The sequence below is a fragment of the Podarcis muralis genome, chromosome 18 (assembly GCF_964188315.1).
Source record: "Podarcis muralis chromosome 18, rPodMur119.hap1.1, whole genome shotgun sequence".
NCBI classification, from domain to species: Eukaryota; Metazoa; Chordata; class Lepidosauria; order Squamata; family Lacertidae; genus Podarcis; species Podarcis muralis.
In genome coordinates, this window is record NC_135672.1 from 11,247,822 (window position 1) to 11,268,143 (window position 20,322).

A 20,322-nucleotide genomic window follows, 5' to 3' on the forward strand; every position below is an offset into this window, starting at 1 on the left:
GAGAATCCTCTCTCTCTCTTTTTCTGTTTTCCTCTCCCTTTCCAATGTCTGGGGCACCAAAAAACCGCCGCCTCGCAACTGTTTTTGAAACCTCTCCAGCGTGGCGACTCGTCGTGGTTTTGCAATCCGGAAGCTTGGACGGAGTGGGAGGCATAGTTCCAAAGCGCCTTCCACCAACCAAGCCCCTTCCAGAGACTCCCGGAAACTGTAGTTTCGTGGTGCTGGGAGTTATAGCTCCGCACGTGGGGCGAACCACCGCAGTCTGCTTTGTGCTTTAAATGGAACGGTGTAAGCGCAGGCTCCGTTTAGGGCAGCCGTGTCCAAAGTCCGTTTCGCGGGCCCGCTGGTCCATTTATTTTGGCCCCTGTGGTCGTATACGTCTTGGGGTAAAATCCTAAAAAAAAGCTCAGCAACTTTGGGGTAAAATCCTAAAAAAAAAAATCAACAAGTTTGGTCGGCCCTCATGCATGTTCCTGGTTTGGGCACCCCTGGTTTAGGGAATCTGTGGCATTGGATAATTTGCAAACTGACCCCTTCCGCAAATGTACTTTGCCCCTTAGGAATAGGGTGATTTTGGTCCCTGATTTGGCCTTGACACAAATATCCAGTCTCCCCCCGGTCTATTTGCATGCTTAAAGGTAAAGGTAAAGGGACCCCTGACCATTAGGTCCAGTCGTGGCCGACTCTGGGGTTGCGGCGCTCATCTCGCTTTACTGGCCGAGGGAGCCGGCGTACAGCTTCTGGGTCATGTGGCCAGCAGGACTAAGCTGCTTCTGGCGAACCAGAGCAGTGCACGGAAACGCCGTTTACCTTCCCGCCGGAGCGGTACCTATTTATCTACTTGCACTTTGACGTGCTTTTGAACTGCTAGGTTGGCAGGAGCAGGGACCGAGCAACGGGAGCTCACCCCGTCATTGCGGGGATTCGAACCGCCGACCTTCTGATCGGCAAGTCCTAGGCTCTGTGGTTTAACCCACAGCGCCACCCGCATTCATTTGCATGCTTAGAAGTCAACTAAATGGGGGGGGGGGGAGAGAGTGGGGACCAAAATCGGATGGGTCAGAGTTCACTGCAATGGGGCTGCGGCACCAGCATATTCGTCTAGACTCAGATCCAGACAATAGAAGCATAGAATTGTAGAATTGGAAGGGACCCTCATGGGAGTCCATTCCACTGCCGAACAGCTCTTCCTGTCAGCAAGTTCTTCCTGCTGTTTAGTCGGCAGCGCCTTTCCTGCAACTTGAAGCCATGGGTTCGAGTCCTACCCTCCAGGCCATCTTTCCGCAGAGACCCGCCTGCCCGCCCTGTGCCATGTTTAGCAGCTATCTTCCTGTGCCCTGCTTCCCGTTCTGCCACCAAGAGAGAGATGTGGCTGGCACTGGTTGGCGTGAGAACAGAGACTTTTCAGCGATGGCCCCGTCCCAATTTGGAAACTCCCCAAAGGAGGATTCGATTGGTCCCTGCTCTGTGCCAGCATTAAAGTGAAGACATTTCTGCCTTGCAAACCTATTCATGCATTTCAAACCTTGCTCATTTGTGAACTTGCATTTATATTCTACCTTCTCCCCCTCTCAAGGGGCTCCAGATGTCTTGCATAGTTCCCTCCCTCCCCATTTAATCCCACAACCCTGTGAGGCGGGTCAGACCGAGAGGCAGGGACTGGGCCCCCAAAGTTGCACCGAGTGAGCTTCACAGCCACTGAGTGGGGATTCGAACTCTGGTCTCTCACAGGTCCACCGCCATACATCACACAAGCTCTTTTATTGACTTGCCTTTGTGCTTTTTAGCGGTTGTGCAAATTTCAGGCTGCTTTAGAGCAGTTGACCAAACTTGCAGACTTCGCGTGGGCTGTATGGTTGTCGAAGTTGTTGTTTTGGAAACACGTTGTGCAGTTGCTTTTTGTTCCGTTGCAGAACTGGATCAGGCCAAAGAGAGCCCAGCACCCTGGCCAAATACCCCTAAGAACCTTGGAGTGCGGATAGACTGCAACTGTACCTGGAGGTTCCGTAAGAGCGAGGGGAGAAACCCCGGCTTGCTGGATCAGGCCTAAGCATTGCCACTCGTCTAGCATCCTCATCTCAGGGTGCCCCTTATGAGAAACCTGAGGGCAGGATCCGAGCGCAAGAATCTGCAAAACCAAGGCCAACGGGTGTGTTCTTCATAACCCTCTTTGTATTAGGTCATTTCCATATCCCGGTTTCCCAAGAAAGCTTCGGTGCCAGATGTTTCGAGAGCAGCCAAGCCTTTTGGAGACGGAGGGAGGGGATTTGCAGATGCAATAAAAGATAGCTTGCCTTTGCCGCGTGAGTGTGTGTCTCATCAAATCCTCTAGTTCAGACCAAACTCTAAGAGGGCGGTTTTGTTATGTCTGCCTGCAGGCGGGAGTTTCCAGCAAAATGCAAAATTCCACACCCTACCAAACACACACAGCAGCAGCAGCAGCAGAGAGAGAGAAACCGCAGCCGATTAAATTTCTGCTATGGCTAAGTTGGACCGAAATCCCTCCTGACCCAGTTTCTCTCCTCTTTGAAAACAAGACCCATTCCCTCCCGATTTTGACTAACCTTTCAAGGGAGCAGACTGGGTGCCGACTCTGCGGGAAGAGTAAGAGTCCCTTAGCGTATGGTGTTTTGTTTTTTTGAAGCTGAGGCTCCAAGACATCACCTTGCCAACAAAGGTCCGTATAGTTCAAGCCATGGTTTTCCCGGCAGTGATGTATGGAAGTGAGAGCTGGACCATCAAGAAGGCTGATGGCCGAAGAATGGATGCTTTTGAATTCTGGTGCTGGAGGAGACTCTGGAGAGTCCCATGGACTGCAAGAAGATCAAACCTCTCCATTCTGAAGGAAATCAGCCCTGAGTGCTCACTGGAAGGACAGATCCTGAAGCTGAGGCTCCAAGACTTTGGCCACCTCATGAGAAGAGAAGACTCCCTGGAAAAGACCCCGATGTTGGGAAAGATGGAGGGCACAAGGAGAAGGGGATGACAGAGGACGAGATGGTGGGACAGTGTTCTCGAAGCGACCAGCATGAGTTTGACCAAACTGCAGGAGGCAGTGGAAGACAGGAGGGCCTGGCGTGCTCTGGTCCAGGGGGTCACGAAGAGGCGGACACGACTAAACGACTAAACAACAACAGCAGCAACAACAACAACAACAACAACAGGGAGTCAGTAGTGGGGATGGCGAGGCAAAAGACCCTGGGCCCAAGCACACATGCATATTGTATAAAGGCGCAAAGCCCTTCTTTCGCACCCAGTGAAACATAAATATTTTTTAAAAACTGGGCAACGGCGCCCACCTCCCCGTGACTCCTGAGCCTACCCCAATCTCCTCCCCCCTTTGTTTTGACTGATCAGGGGACAGTACTTGGGAGTCGCAGGGTTTCCCAGTTTTTTAAAAAAACTCTGCGCATTTATGTTTCACAGGGTGCGAAAGACGGGCTTTGCACCTTGCCTGGCAGAGAAACCGCGCGCCTTGCGCCCTTCCTGGGCAACGGCCGCCTGCCCGCGACTCCTGAGCCTCCCCAATCAGTCAAAACAAAGGTGGAAGGAGATCTGTACCGCCACATGTCCCCGGTTCCCCCATGGCGGTGGCAGCGAGCAGCTCCTGAAGCCAGCCAGAGCCAGAGCTACCTGGCTGGCTGAGGCTGCCACTGCCATGTTTCCCGGGGACAGATTTGCAAATCTGGGGACTGCCCCCGGAAACTGGGGATGTCTGAATTTGAGACAGGATCCGGTAATGGAGGGAGGAACTGGAGAACTCCCTCCCACAGGAGACAGAGGGATAATAATAATAATAATAATAATAATAATAATAATAATAATAATAATTTATTATTTATACCCTGCCCATCTGGCTGGGCTTCCCCAGCCACTCTGGGCGGCTTCCAAAGAAATATTAAAATACTGTAATACATCAAACATTAACAGCTTCCCTAAACAGGACTGCCTTCAGATGTCTTCTAAAAGTCTGGTAGTTGTTGTTCTCTTTGACATCTGGTGGGAGGGCGTTCCACAGGGCGGGCGCCACCACCGAGAAGGCCCTCTGCCTGGTTCCCTGTAACTTGGCTTCTCGCAGGGAGGGAACCGCCAGAAGGCCCTCGGGAGATGGACCTCAGTGTCCAGGTAGAATGATGGGGGTGGAGACGCTCCTTCAGATATACTGGACCGAGGCCGTTTAGGATGCTTGCCAATTTGGGTGGCCTGCCGCCAACACCTTCAGGGCTCTTGTCTATGACCTAGATCTCCTGATAACTCTCAAAGCCCTTTGTCCTTCCAGGCATATTGGAAGCCAAGCGGTAAATCTGCGCCAAATGGAGCCTCCAGGCCTCAGGGGCAGTCTACCTTGAAAACGCAGGCAGGTACACTGAGAGGCGGCAGAAGGGAGCGGGTTGTTTTGAGAGCTTCCCACAAGGCCATCTGGCAGACAGGCCAGCCAACCGGACTAGACTTTTGTGATCCAGGCAGGCTTTCCGTTCATCCTTAGGAGATTTGGCATCCCCCAAAATCCCCTAAAGTCCTAGCATCAAGAGATTGAAAGCCCAGACCAAGAGAGAGAGAGGAGAAAACAGGCAGAATGTTGCAGGCTATAAAAGGAGAAAAGCAGAGCGTCGCATTCCAAGAGGGTTTGCGTAGGTTTTTCCTTTTCCAAAAAATGACGCAGTTTCGCCGTCGCCGGGTGCGTCGAGTGGCGGCTTTCTCTCGGCTCGGGGATAAACAAAGACGCTCAAGGCGGTACATTGGATTAAGTCTGGGGCTCACAAGCGATGGACCTGTAAATTTAATTTCCCCCTCTCCATTTCTAATTCCCCCCCTCTCCTCTCCCCTTTCCCCCATCAGTAATAATAATAATAATATTTATACCCCACCCATGTGGCTGAGTTTCCCAGCCACCCTGGGCGGCTTCCAACAGATTAAAATACAATAATTAATCAAATATTAAAAACTTCCCTAAACAGGGCTGCCTTCAGGTCTCTTCTAAAAGCGAGGTAGTTGTTTATTTCCTTGACATCTAAAGGGAGGGCGCCACCACCGAGAAGGCCCTCTGCCTGGTTCCCTGTAACCTCACTTCTCGCAGGGAGGGAACCACCAGAAGGCCCTCGGAGCTGGACCATCCGTTTGTGATTTGGGGAAGGGGGGACGTCCACACAGAAATTTGTACCCATTTCCACTTGTGATTCCGCCCAACATTTCCCCTCCAACGTTATTCACGCTAGCAGGAGAGTTTGTGCGAATGTTTTCCTTCAAAACGACCTTCCCAGATTGGAGAGCTGGGCCCAAGCTGGCAAAACGAATTTCGACAGGGGCAAATGTCAGGTTTTTCACTTAGGCAGGAATAACCAGATGCACAAATATAAGATGGGGGACACCTGGCTTGCTAGCAGGACATGTGAAAAGAATCTAGGGGTCTTGGTGGACCACAAACTTGACGTGAGCAGCAAAAAAAGCGAATGCTATTCTAGGCTGCATCCACAGAAGTCTAGTGTCCAGATCAAGTCATAGTCCCAATTTATTCTGCCTTGGTCAGACCACACTTGGAATAATGTGTCCAATTCTGGGCACCACAATTTAAGGAGAATATTGACAAGCTGGAAGGAGATCCAAGATGATCAAGGGTCTGGAAACCAAGCCTGATGAGGAACGCTTGAAGGAGCTGGGTACGTTTAGCCTGGAAAAGAGGAGACTGTGAGGAGATAAGATAGCCATCTTCAAATATCTCAAGGGCTGTCACATGGAAGAGGGAGCAAGCTTGTTTTCTCTTGCTCCGGAGGGCAGGACTCGAACCCGTGGCTTCAAGTTCCGACTCAAAACATCGGGAAGAACTTTCTGGTGGCATTCGGCAGCAGAATGGACTCGAGGCAGTTTGCAGCTACGGTTTTATTTCCTTTCCTTTGTTTTTCTTTCACTGTCGAAGTTGTTAGACGCAATTCCTTTCCTCGCACATTTTCCCTTTACGACAACCCTTTCGAGGTAGGCAAGGTTGGCTCAAGGTGAGCGATGTCGATGTTTAGGTGATACCTAGTATGTGTCCGGGACATGGGTGGCGCTGTGGGTTAAAAGACAGAGCCTAACACCTGCCGATCAGAAGGTCGGCGGTTCGAATCCCTGCAATGACGGTGTGAGATCCCGTTGCTCGGTCCCTGCTCCTGCCAACCTAGCAGTTCGAAAGCACGTCAAAGTGCAAGTAGATAAATAGGTACCGCTCCAATGGGAAGGTAAACGGCGTTTCCGTGCGCTGCTCTGGTTCTCCAGAAGTGGCTTAGTCCTGCTGGCCACATGACCCGGAAGCTGGATGCCGGCTCCCTCGGCCAATAAAGCGAGATGAGTGCCGCAACCCCAGAGTCGGCCACGACTGGACCTAATGGTCAGGGGTCCCTTTACCTTTTAGTATGTGTGCAGGAGATCAATCATGGGAACAGCTTTTCCTCGGGGGCAAGGGGTTGTTCCTCCAATCCCAACCAATCCTGCAACTCCTTGAGGGACCATGGCACGCCTGGGAGGTTGCCCCAGCCCTCCTGGCCTCGTCCCTAACCACTGATAGTCCCTGTCCCCTTTCCAGACACATCTTTCCTCAGAAAGGGGCGAGGGAGGCTGGCCCATCGGGACACAATTAGGAGACATGTTGTTTTTGGTGCCCTGTTGACTTGTCTCCCTCGCCCTCGCCCGACTCTTTGCTCTCATTCCCAGTTGTCCTTGGCTGGGCTGGAAAACGACGCCACAAAGTCAAAACAGATGGGAGATGCTTTCGGCCGATGGGAGGAAAGCGTTTTCCACCAGAGCCACGGGCATTTCCCTTGATTTCCTTCCGAATGGAGAGGTTCGCTTTTCCTTAGGACGCCCCTATTTCCATCGGAGAAATGTTGGAGGGGATGGAGTTATCTGACTCCCGAGCCGTCTGAAGGCAATCCAGTATAGGAAAAGGTGTTTTTTAAAAATGTTTAATGTTTTATTATGTTTTTTTATATATACGTTGGAAGCCGCCCAGAGTGGCTGGGGCAACCCAGTAAGATGTGTGGGGTATAAACAGTAAAATTATCATTATGGAACGGGACGTCCCTATTTTCATCGGGGAAATGTTGGAGGGTATGAAAGATCAAACCTCTCCATTCTTAAGGAAATCAGCCCTGAGTGCTCACCGGAAGGACAGATCCTGAAGCTGAGGCTCCAAGACTTTGGCCACCTCCTGAGAAGAGAAGACTCCCTGGAAAAGACCCTGATGTTGGGAAAGATGGAGGGCACAAGGAGAAGGGGACGACAGAGGACGAGATGGTGGGACAGTGTTCTCGAAGCGACCAGCATGAGTTTGACCCAACTGCGGGAGGCAGTGGAAGACAGGAGGGTCTGGCGTGCTCTGGTTCAGGGGGTCACGAAGAGTCGGACACGGCTAAATGACTCAACAACAACATGAAATATCTCCAAGGAAGGAGAGCACACCGACTCGTGAGGGTGTCAAAAAGGCTCTGTTCAGCAGAAAATTATTCCACAAAACCACACAAGAATAACCATTCTCTCTTTCACACACACACACTCACCGTGGAGTCTAATGGGGACGACAGTTCCTGCTTTCATAAAATGGAGAGTTTATTTTTAATTTTTTTAAAAAGCTATTGTGATTCCAACTCCATCGCTTCCTTCCTGAGGGGAGGACAGAAAATTATCCCCAACACGGCCTTCGCCAAAGACACACACACATACACAACTTGCTCCAATTCAAAACGTCTGTAGTACGTAACGGATCCAGGCGATGTATTTGGAGATGCGAGTGTAGACGTCCGGGAACCGGCGGTCTCCGCAACGGCGTCCGTTGAAAGAGACGATCCCGTGGACTCTGGAGCCGCAAAGCAGGGGTCCGCCTGAGTCGCCCTGGCATGCGAGGGAGACAAAGGTCAGTGCCACCGGTACCCACTCTGAAGGTAAATGTAAAGGACCCCTGGACGGTTAAGTCCAGTCAAAGGCGACTTTGGGGTTGCGGCGCTCATCTCGCTTTCAGGCTGAGGGAGCCGGCGTTTGTCCACAGCTTTCTGGCTCATGTGGCCAGCAGGAATAAACCGCTTCTGGCGCAACAAGACACCAGAGCGCACAGAAACACTGTTTACCAACCTGCGCCTTGGTTTTCGAACACTTCAGAAGTCAAACGGACTTCCGGAACGGATTAAGTTTGGCGCTTTTGTTTTTGCTGTTATTTTGCGTTTTTGTTTCTGAGGCTTTTTCGGTTAATTTACTTTTGTGACTGTTTTTTGGAACCCAGTTCAGCTACTGACTGATTGTTTGTGTGACTGCAGAAATGGATAAAAGCCCCCCATCCAAACAGCGACCATCATCAGTGCAGGTAAAAAAAAAAAAATTTAATTTGAATTTTTGTCATAATTCATTATTGCTTTCATTTCATGGAGCAATGGTCTCATTAGAGCATAAAATCCATGTTAAATTGCTGTTTTAGGGGTTGTTTTTAAAAGTCTGGAACGGATTAATCCGTTTCGGCTTACTTTCTAGGGGAAAGCAGCGCGCCTTGGCTTTGGAACACTTTGGTTTTGGAACGGACTTCCGGAACGGATTAAGTTTGAGAACCAAGGTACCACTGTATATGGTTTCACTTTTCATATTTTTATTTTGAGCTGTCGTTAGCAGATGGGCTCTCTCCCTCCGTTTTATATATAGATTATAAAAAGAAATCTTTTGCAGAAATGAAATAAATAAAAACCTGGCATTCGGAATTCAAGAAGGCGCCGGGTTTTCTGGTTCAGAAAATTCTGATTTGGGCACTCACCGAGCAGAATCCGCGGAGACTGGGGTCGGTGTTCGCGGCGCAGATCATGCAGCGGCGGATTTGGCCAGCCCACGATACGTTGCATGCTTTCCGGTCGACAATGGTTGTGTTGGCCTCCATCAGTATGGAGGGGATCGTCCCATAATTGGAGGTGTCCCCCCAGCCCGTCACGTGACACATGACTCCCGGGCGGGGGTCGGTGTTGGCTCGCGGGATCCTGACACGTTGAACGGCGTGATTGAAGACGGCAGAGCCGTTCAGCTGCAAGGTGAATCAGGGGACATGTTTAGCGCTGGCGTTAAGCCTCTAGTTTTTGGAGGAGGAAAACAAGAAAAAAAAATATTCTGGATCTCAGAAGCCAGAACAGCAAGAGGGATCGCTGTGCAGTGAAAGCAGCGATCCCTCTTGCTGTTCTGGCTTCTGGGATAGCTGCGCAGCCTGCATTCGCTCCATAAGACGCACACACATTTCCCCTTACTTTTTAGGAGGGGAAAAGTGAGTCACATAGAGCAAAAAATGCGGTATTTATTTCCCCAGGGTCTGAATCCATTCCTACAGCTAGCCTGCTGAGCAAAGGTCGATTCTGCAACCCTTGGCCCACCCCAATTTTACCTGTGGCCCTGTCCCCCGCTGTCATCCGGCCCCCGAAAAATTGCTCAGGAGGGATTGTGGCACCCAGGGTTGAAAAGGTAGCCCCCCCCCCAGTATGGTACTTTATAGAGCAGAACGTATTTAGCCAGAACTTCCCTCGCCCCACTCACTTTGAGCAAGCGGATGTCGTTCGTCACGGTCCCAGAGTTGTATAGCGGGTGAGCGATGGATTCTTGCACCCCGAAAATCTGCTGCGAGGCCTCGGGGGCCGCGAGGGAGTGGGCGCCCAGCACGATGCGGACGGATGGCGATCGCCTGGAGTTAAAGTTTGTAAAGCGCGGTTACAAAGCAGAAGATACGGACTGATTTGATCAGACCAAAACCAAAAAATATAACCCAGAAACAATGGAAATGTGTAAATGATTATTTATGTAGACAAAGATTCAGTGTAAGGTATTGGTTGTGTTTAGAATAGATGTGGGACGCGGGTGGCGCTGTGGGTTAAACCGCAGAGCCTAGGACTTGCCGATCAGAAGGTAGGTGGTTCGAATCCCCGCGATGGGGTGAGCTCCTGTTGCTCGGTCCCTGCTCCTGCTAAGCTAGCAGTTCGAAAGTACGTCAAAGTGCAAGTAGATAAATAGGTCCCCCTCCGGCAGGAAGGTAAACGGCGTTTCCGTGCGCTGCTCTGGTTCGCCAGAAGCGGCTTAGTCCTGCTGGCCACATGACCCGGAAGCTGTATGCCTTGGCCAGTAAAGCGAGATGAGCGCCGCAACCCCAGAGTCGTCCATGACTGGACCTAATGGTCAGGGGTCCCCTTTACTTTAGCCTTTGGACTATAAGGTAAAGGTAAAGGTACCCCTGCCCATACGGGCCAGTCTTGACAGACTCTAGGGTTGTGCGCCCATCTCACTTAAGAGGCCGGGGGCCAGCGCTGTCCGAAGACACTTCCGGGTCACGTGGCCAGCGTGACAAGCTGCATCTGGCGAGCCAGCGCAGCACACGGAACGCCGTTTACCTTCCCGCTGGTAAGCGGTCCCTATTTATCTACTTGCACCCGGAGGTGCTTTCGAACTGCTAGGTTGGCAGGCGCTGGGACCGAGCGACGGGAGCGCACCCCGCCGCGGGGATTCGAACCGCCGACCTGACGATCGGCAAGCCCTAGGCGCTGAGGCTTTAACCCACAGCGCCACCCGCGTCCCCATAATGTAACTTAAATAGAAAACTATCTTTAGAAAGATCCCGGCATTTTATTTTAAAATATATATATAAAATATCTGATTTTTTCAATTTTTTAAAAACAGGAGCACTGATTTTTTATCCCCCCTGGTTCCAACTTACCTGGGCATCAGGCAGTGAGCTGCCGTCATGACCCAGTTTCGGCGCACCAAGAACCCACCGCAGACGTGCGCCCCGTTCACCTGGATGGAGGCCATGAAGGGCTGGGAGTGGGGCACAACTTCCTTGCCCCCGATAACCCAGCCCCCCGAAGCGCTTGGGGCGAAGAACCAGAGACCTGTGCGAGAAAAGGCCGTCGGGTGAATTGGGTCCGGACGGCAGCAGGTTGCGGCAGAACTATTTAAAAGCAATTGTGCTCCAAAGCTGCGTCAGGAGACAATAGAAGGAACATTTACAGTCGGAGCTCGGAAGTCAAACGGAATCGGTTCCGGAAGTCCGTTCGACTTCCAAAACGTTTGGAAACCAAAGCGCGGCTTCCGATTGGCTGCAGGAAGATCTCGCAAAGCCGCGGAACCGGAAGTTTGGGTTCCAAAGAACGTTCGCAAACCGGAACACTCACTTCTGGGTTTGCGGCGTTCGGGAGCCGAAATGTACCAAGGCATTTGGGATCAAAGGTACAATTGTATGCAGTTTCAGCAGAGTACGGAATAGTTTAGGCCCCAAAGGATATAATTTTATTTGCAGAGAAATGGATAGGTATCTTTTCAAAATGACAGCAAGGCTGTTCTTCACGGCGTGTTGTTATGAGCAGGGATTTTCAACTCCGACAGATATGAAAAGAGAAAGACTTCCTTGTCTTGGAGGACGGATAGCGGCTAAATGGATTGAGGTCAAATCCCGACAAGACAGAAGTGCTGTTTCTGGGGGACAGGGGGCGGGCAGCTGGGGGGGACTCCCTGGTCATGAATGGGGATCACTGTGCCCCCGAAAGACCAGGTGTGCAGCCTGGGAGTCATTTTGGACCCACAGCTGTCCATGGAGGCGCAGGTCAGTTCTGTGTCCAGGGCAGCTCCATCTGGTACGCAGGATGAGACCCTCCCTTCCCGCAGACTGTCTGGCCAGAGTGGTGCATGCTCCGGTTGTCTCCCGCTTGGACTACTGCCATGCGCTCTACATGGGGCTACCTTTGAAGGTGACCCGGAAACTGCAACTAATCCAGAATGCGGCAGCTGGACTGGTGACTGGGAGATACTGCCGGGACCATATAACACTGGTTCTGAAAGACCTCCATTGGCTCCCAGGACATTTCTGAGCACAATTCAAAGTGTTGGGGCTGACCTTGAAAGCCCTAAACGGCCCAGTATCCCTGAAGGAGCGTCTCCACCCCCATCATCCTGCCCAGACACTGAGGTCCAGCGCCGAGGGCCTTCTGGCGGTTCCCTCCCTGCGAGAAGCGAGGTTACAGGGAACCAGACAGAGGGCCTTCTCGGTGGTGGCGCCGCCCTGTGGAACGCCCTCCCATCAGATGTCAAAGAGATAAACAACTACCAGACTTTTAGAAGACATCTGAAGGCAGCCCTGTTTAGGGAAGCTTTCAATGTTTGATGCTTTACTGTGTTTTTAATATCCTGTTGGAAGCCATCCAGAGTGGCTGGGGAGGCCCAGGGTGTAAGTAATAGATGATGATGATTACTGCATTGCTGGGGGTTGGACTAGATGACTCTCTTTTTTTTTTTTTTTTTTTTCTGCATAATTTTTATTGAATTTCAAAATACAAAACACAAAACAGATGAGTCAGTATTCATATTGTTCACAAAAAGCAAAAAAAAATAAGACTTCCTTCTGACGTTCCACGAATCTTCCAAAGTAACATTAAACTATACATCCGCATTTCCTTGTTTGTAATGCCACAAGCTGTTCTCGTTCCTCTATTTTCCTTTGGCATTACCCTTACTTTTTACAGAGCACCTTTATAACCCGCCAGTGTTATCTGTTCGTCCGTTAAATTTTCCAGATATTTCGTAAAGTTTTCCCAACTTTTAACAAACCTCTGATCTTTTATATATCTGATTTTACCTGTCATCCTGTCCATCTCCACATATTCTAATAGTTTTGATCTCCATTCCTCCATTGTTGGTAAACTCTCTTGTTTCCAATTCTTAGCTATCAGGACCCTTGCTGCCGTTGTAGCATATTGAAATAGTTTGTAGTCCTTTTTCTTTATCTCTGTTCCTACCAAACCTAGTAGGAACGCCTCGGGTTTTTTAACAAAGGTGTATCTTAACATTTTCTTCATTTCATTGTATACACTCTCCCAGAACCCTTTGATCTTTTGGCATTCCCACCACATGTGGTAAAAAGTCCCCTCCCTGTCCTTGCATTTCCAACATTTGTTGCAGGATCCGTACATTTTAGCTAATTTGACCGGGGTCAAATACCAACGGTAAAACATTTTCATTAGATTCTCTTTAAGTAACACACAAGCTGTAAATTTAAGATGTTGCTTCCAGAGTTTTTCCCACTCTTCAAAATAAATATTGCGGCCAATGTCTCTGGCCCAGTGTGTCATTACCGCCTTGACCTCCTCGTCAACTAAGTTCCAATCCAGTAATTGCTTATACATTTTAGATAAGATTTTTGTGTTATCCCCCAGAATCTCAGTTTGGAATCTGGAGTTTTTGTCGGCATATCCTTTGTCTTTAACGTCTTTTCTAAACATGTCGTTTATCTGGTGGTAGTGTAGCCAATCGTATACTTGGGATTTGACCTGGTCATATGGCCTCATTTTCCACTTTCCTTCCTCCTTCATCAACAGATGTTCATAAGTTGCCCATTTGTCCCTCATATTAGTCTTTTTAACAGCCATAACCTCTAATGGAGATAACCATTGGGGTGTTTTAGGTTCTAGCATGTCCTTGTATCTTTCCCATACCTCCATCAGGGGACCCCTAAATATATGATTTTCAAATCCCTTATGGCCCTTCTTTCGTCCATGCCATAGATAGGCATGCCATCCAAAACGGTTGTCGTGCCCCTCCAAGTCTAACACTTCCCTGTCTTCCAATTTAATCCATGTTTTGACCCAGCATAGGCACGATGCCTCATAGTAAAGTTTCAGATCGGGAAGGGCGAAGCCTCCCCTTTCTTTCGTGTCTGTCAATAGTTTAAACTTAACTCTCGGCTTCCTCCCCTGCCAGATGAATTTAGATATCTCTCTATGCCAGGTTCTAAATATCTTTGTGCCTTTTATAATTGGAATGTTTTGGAAGAGAAATAAAATTCTTGGTAGCACCGACATTTTGATTGTGTCTATCCTTCCCCAAAAAGATAATCTGAGCCGACCCCACACTTCTATATCTTTTTTAACTCCTTTCCATACTGGTTCGTAGTTGTTTTTGTAAAGGTCTATGTTTTTTGGCGTTACCCATACCCCTAAATATTTCACCTTCTTTGCCGTATCTATTCCTGTTTCTTTCTGTAATTCCTCAATCTTATCTGCCTGCATATTCTTAGCTAGTATTTTTGTTTTCCTTTTGTTTAACTTAAAGCCCGCAACTTCCCCAAATTGTTCAAATTCTCTGAGTACCTCTTTTATTGAGCCCAGTGGGTCTTCCATTGTTACAACCAGATCGTCTGCGAAAGCTTTAATTTTGTGTTCATGCTGACCAACCCTGATTCCTTTAATTTCTTTATTATCTCTGATGGAATTTAGCAAAACCTCTAGTATCATTATAAATACCAGTGGGGACAGTGGGCATCCCTGTCTTGTTCCTTTGGATACTGTTATTTCTTCCGTTTCCACCCCGTTTATTATCAGTCTTGCTTTTTGTTCCGTATAAATAGCTTTTATCCCATTAAGAAATTCAGTGCCTACTTCCATGTGATCCATGTGCTTCAACAGGAATTCCCAATTTACGTTATCAAACGCTTTCTCAGCGTCTACGAATAACAGTGCACCTTGTTTGTCGCATCTTTCTGTTAGATATTCTATAATGTTTATAATATTCCTTATATTGTCTTTAATCTGCCTGCCCGGCAAGAAGCCAGCTTGGTCTCTATGTATGTTTTTTACCAAAATAGTTTTAAGTCTTCTTGCCAGGACTCCCGTAAAGATCTTGTAATCTACATTTAGTAAGGAGATCGGCCTGTAATTTTTAATTTGTTCTAAGTCTGAATCTTGCTTTGGGATTAATGTGATCAGTGCCTCCTTCCACGTCTCTGGTGTTTCTCTTTCCTTTAGAATTTTATTCATTACTTCCTGTAGTGGGTTCAACAAGACCGATTCCATCTCTTTATAGTATCTGCTGGTGAACCCATCTGGGCCTGGGGCTTTCCCATTTTTTAGATCTGATATGATTGCTTTTATTTCCTCCGTCTTAATTGGGGCGTTTAAATTTTCTTTGTCCGCTGTGGGGATCTTATTGATGTTCTTAGATGTTAAATATCTCTCTATTTTCCTTGTCTTACTCTTTTCCGTATTCCTGAAGAGGCCTCCATAAAAGTCCAAGAAGGCTCTTCTTATTTCTTTAGGTTTGTTTATCTCTTCTCCTTCCACCACTATCCTATTTATAGTATTCTGTTCTTTTCTCTTCTTCAGTTGCCAAGCTAATAGTTTCCCAGTTTTATTAGCGTATTCAAAATTTCTCTGTCTCAGTCTTTTGATTTTCCATTCTATCTCTCTATTTATCAGCATTGTATATTGGGATTGTAGAACTTTTATGTTCTCTTTTACTTTCTTGTTTTTTGGGTTTTGAGTTAATTTCTGTTCGTTCTCTGCTAGTTGTTGTATAATTTCTTTTTTCCCTTTTTCTCTTTTTTTGTTTTTAATTGCGCTCTGTTGAATGAAGAATCCCCGCATCACCGCCTTACCTGCGTCCCACACAACCCTTGGTTTTATATTGCTGCCTAGATTATCTTCGAAGTACTCTTTTAATCTATTTTGGGCTTTTTCTATTATCTCTTGGTCATCCAGCAGGTAATCCTTCAGTTTCCATCTATTTAATCTGCTCTCCTGCCCTTTCAATTCCATTTTAATTGAATTATGATCTGAGATTGTTCTAACCTGGATCTCCACCCGTGCAGATCTTGGGACAAGTTCTTTTGAAATCCACATCTGATCTAGTCTCGATGATGAATCGTTAGGTTCTGAATGGAAAGTGTATTGCTTTTCTAAGGGATGTTTGAATCTCCAAATATCTACTAAATTACAGTTTTGAACCAGGGAGAAAAAGGTTCTGGGTAACTTCCCTTCTTTACCTTTTGAATCCCTCAATCTGTCCGCTTCTAACGACACCACGCCATTCATATCTCCTAATAGTATAATTTTCTGGTCAGCGTACTCCAATAGTTTTGTTTCCAACCTCCCGTAGAATTCTGACTTATTCTCATTTGGCGCATATATACCCACTATTATTATCTTTTCTCCCTGCCATTTTATTTGTACTGCTGAGATCCTTCCTTCTTCATCCTTAAAAAGATGTTTCGCTTCAATTTGTTTGTTTATATAAATGACCACCCCCCTTTTTTTACTCCGATCTGAGGATGTGAATTCATTCCCTAGTCTTTGATTGATCAGAATTCTTTTATGCTTCCTCGCTATATGTGTCTCTTGGAGACAAATGACGTCCAAACTTTCCTTCTTCAAAATATGCTCAATTCGGTTCCTTTTTCCCTTATCGTTCATCCCATTGACATTCCAACTGTACACCTTTAACGTCATTATAATTTACATCGGTAGAAGAGAAAAAACAAGAAAAACAAAAGAAAACAGAAGATGAATAACACCTGTTGTCACCTTTTGGACTTTTTAAACTTCCTCCTCGGTCCCTCCTTCCTCCCCCTCCTCCCCTCTCCCACTCCCCGCTCCCCCCCCCAAAACTCCCCCAGGTCCCACCTCCTCTCCCCTGTCCCTTTCTTTTTGCGGTCTTAGTTCTTTATATTTCCTAAGAAATTTTTCTATTTCACCTGGATTTGTCACTTTTTGTCTCTTGCACCTGTATGTGAAGGAGACACCTTCCGGAAACTCCCACTTGAACTCAATATTATTTCTTCTAAGTGTCTGTACCAATTCTTTGTAGGAGTCCCTACGTTTTAGCAGCCTGACTGGTATATCTTTAAAAATAATTATGTTGTTTCCTCCAACGTTCAACCTTTTCTCTCTATTCTTATAGAGAATCCTATTCCTTATTTCCCTGTTTTTAAATATAATTAGGCAATCTTCTGTAAATTTTTTGTTTCTTGGAGGCTTGGCTTTTAGCCTGAAGGCCGATTGTATTGCCTTATCTACCTCTTCTGTTGGTATCTCCAGCCAGAGAGCTAATTCTATTATTAATTTTTCCTTTATATTTTCTCCCTGATCTTCAGGTATGCCTCTAAATCTAAGGTTAGCCTCCCTCTGTCTTAGTTCATTTAAAGCAATCCAGTCTTTCATATCCTCTTGGCTTTTACTCAAGTCTAAAATATCAGCTTTGATTCTTTCTTCCTCACGTCTTACATCCTTTAATTCTGTTTTTGTCTTTTTCAGACCTTCCTCCACTGCCTGTGTCCTTCTAAAAACCTCTTTCATTTGGATCTTCAATTCGTTAACTGTTTCGTCTAGCTTCTTATCTACCTCCCCAATTCTATGGTCTACTTGTTCTAGCTTGCGCTCAACATTTTTCTCACTCTCTTTTATCTCCGCAAACATTCTCAATATCTCAGCTCTAAATTCACCTTCTTGCTTTGACCCTTTTCTATCCACTGGTGTTCCCCCTTCGGGTCTTTTCCCCGTGTTTGACATTCTTAATTTTAAACAGTCTGCAATACTTAGTACAACAATCAATATAGTTCTCAATACAGTTGCAGCGCTTCTTAGTCTGTTCCTGTTTGCCTTACTTAATCCTGGCCTTCAAGATTTTTGCAGTCTTTCAGCTGCGCCAAAGTCGGCTTACTTTTGGAGGTCTCTAAATTATGACAGAGCCAACTTGTTTCTTATCCCCTTGTTACTTCCTTGAAGGTACCCATGGATATCCTGCAGTCTTAGGTAGATATCCTAAAGTCTCAAAATCAGAGGTTGAATAGTTTGGATGTTTTATATCCACGTTTCCGACGCCGTGGACGCAGTGGGTCGACACAATAAGTTCTTAAAGAAGTTGGAAAAGATGCAGCAGGAGAGTTGGTTCCACCGGTAGTGGATAAAGGGTCTCACCGTCTGAGAGGCCCCACTCCACTCTACCTTGAAGGGGAGAGGAACAAAGGAGGGAGGGAGAGGGGGGGCCGAAGGGTGCCAAACTTTAAATGTGGAATGGTATACAAAGAAAATTACGCTGGTAGTAAAAAGTTCCAAATATAATAGTCACAGCAAACCCTCTGTCCACTAGATGGCTCTCTCTGTCACTATTTGGTTCTGGGGAGAAGCTCGCCACTCACAAAGCTGAAGGGTCCGATAGTACAGAGTAGCAGATTATTCCCCAAACACTTTACATTGGTTGAAAAATCAAAGTAAGCAGAGACGACTGCACGTCCCTATAATTTCTGGAAACAGACAAGCACGCGCCCGCTGAGCTCTCGGATCAGGTTAGTCCGTATTACCGGAATTGCGGTTTGATCTTAGTCCCCTTAATGGCGTCGCTGGTGTTTCTCTCCCGTTCTCCACTGGGCGTGGCGCCCTGAGTATGGCATTTACCGGCGTCCCTTTCGCTTTACAGATGGTTTTAAGTTAATAACTTCTTGTTCTGTTCCCTGTTTAGGCACCTCTTTTTATCGAGGACTAGATGACTCTCGTTGTCCCTTCGAATTCTTACGTAGATTCTATGAAGGCTCCCTATCAATGTTTAGACATCAATACAGAGCCAGAGTTATCTCCGTGAATTTGTTGGGTCTCCTTCCCCTACCCCTCACACGCAGCAAAGGAAAAACCAAAGTGTTGCTTCAGATTAAACTGAAACAGCCGTATGACGAAAGGCGGCACATATATGCGAACTGATGTGGTTTTACATGAGGAAGGTGGGAGATGAGAGACAGAGAAGCCTCAGGGGAAATATACTGTGTGATATCTAGAGATGGAAGAGACCACTGGGACACCTAAAAACTTGTTTGCGTTTATCTACCGATAAAAGCATTCATGTCCCTGGCCTATTACAGTGTCTCCCAAATTTTTTACACATCACTTCGGAAGACAGGCGAACGAATGCCAGTGTACTGGAAGAAGCAAAGATCACCCGTGTCAAAGCGATGATTCTTCGACATCAACTTCGTTGGACTGGCCATGTTGTGCGGATGCCTGATGATCGTCTTCCAAAGCGACTGCTCTATTCCGAACTTAAAAATGGAAAGCGTAATGCTGGCGGTCAACGAAAGAGGTTCAAAGACTCTCACAAGGGAAATCTTTAAAAATGTAGTATAAACACCGGCAACTGGGAAACACTGGCCTGCGAGCGCTCCAGTTGGAGTACCTTTACCAAAGGTGTTGTGGGCTTTGAAGACACTCGAACTCAGGACGCAAGGGAGAAACGTGCTAAGAGGAAGGCACGCTTGGCAAACCCTCACCGGGATCAACTCCCGCCCGGAAACCTATGTCCCCACTGTGGAAGGACGTGTGGATCCAGAATTGGCCTCCACAGTCACTTACGGACTCACTGTTAAAACCGTGTTCATGGAAGACAATCTTACTCGGCTACGAGGGATCGCCAAAGATGACGACAGTGTCCTCAAGGTGGCAGAGAGACTGTAACCCGAGCGCACCCAAAACTTGCCATCTTACCTGTTTGGAGAAGGATGAGGAAGAACCTTGGCGTTCTCGCGAGGAGGAACGCGCGAGAGGCTTTTGCCATCTTCAAGGAACGGGATCTGTTATTCGAGGGATCTCTGGGCGAAAGGATTCGACCGGGAGAAGAGATCTTTGGAGGGGGGAAAAGGAGCCTTGTGCAGCCTTCCTTTAGGGAAGCAGCCCAGAGCTTAAAACCAGCGCCTAACCCAACAGTGGAGGTCGGTGGTTCGCTTTCCTCCTCGTCAGCGCAAGGGAAGGATCCGGGAAGGTGTTACTCAAGCCAGTGTGGTTTCCTCATCCTGGGGGGATTAGGAAACATTTTCCACCGGGCCCCCTGAAGAGGAAGAGTGAGTCCAGGCTCAGAAGTGGCGGGCGAAAAAGGATGGGAACCATTACTCTGGTATATCTGAAGAAATTCCTTCCAGTAGCACCTTACCTATAACAAACTTCGTTGGTCTCTAAGGTGCTACTAAAAGGGATGCAGGTGGCGCTGTGGGTTAAACCACAGAGCCTAGGACTTGCCGATCAGAAGGTCGGTGGTTCGAATCTCCGCAATGACGGGGTGAGCTCCCGTTGCTCGGTCCCTGCTCCTGCCAACCTAGCAGTTCGAAAGCACATCAAAGTGCAAGTAGATAAATAGGTACCGCTCCTGTGGGAAGGTACAGCTTCCGGGTCATGTGGCCAGCATGAATAAGCCGCTTCTGGCGAACCAGAGCAGTGTATGGAAACACCGTTTACCTTCCCGCCGGAGCGGTACCTATTTATCTACTTGCACTTAGACGTGCTTTCGAACTGCTAGGCTGGCAGGAGCAGGGACTGAGCAATGGGAGCTCACACCATCAACCTGTGTACAATGAAATTAAATGAGCCTCCCTCCCCCAGCAAACACTCAATCTCTTATCGAACAACACACCACCTTGCAAGTCAATTTCGCTATGTTACGTTAATATTTCCTATTATTTATATGCCGCCCAAAGCAGTCTCATCCATGCAGTTGCCCAACCCCCTTTTGGAAGCCATCCCTGCTTACTGTGGCAGAGAG

The 20,322-nt window shown here is 47.7% G+C and overlaps 1 protein-coding gene across 1 annotated transcript; it reads right to left on the reverse strand.

The window, feature by feature from the left end:
* Positions 1-7,563: 7,563 nt before the first annotated feature.
* Positions 7,564-19,818, reverse strand: LOC114588599 (serine protease 57-like). The gene is made up of 5 exons (XM_028714005.2): positions 19,275-19,818; positions 10,697-10,871; positions 9,529-9,673; positions 8,768-9,028; positions 7,564-7,863 (listed from the first exon to the last, which is right to left on the reverse strand). The coding sequence occupies exons 1-5, from the start codon at positions 19,342-19,344 to the stop codon at positions 7,711-7,713; spliced, it is 804 nt and encodes a 267-aa protein (XP_028569838.2). The 5' UTR covers positions 19,345-19,818; the 3' UTR covers positions 7,564-7,710.
* Between the last annotated feature and the right edge of the window lie 504 nt (positions 19,819-20,322).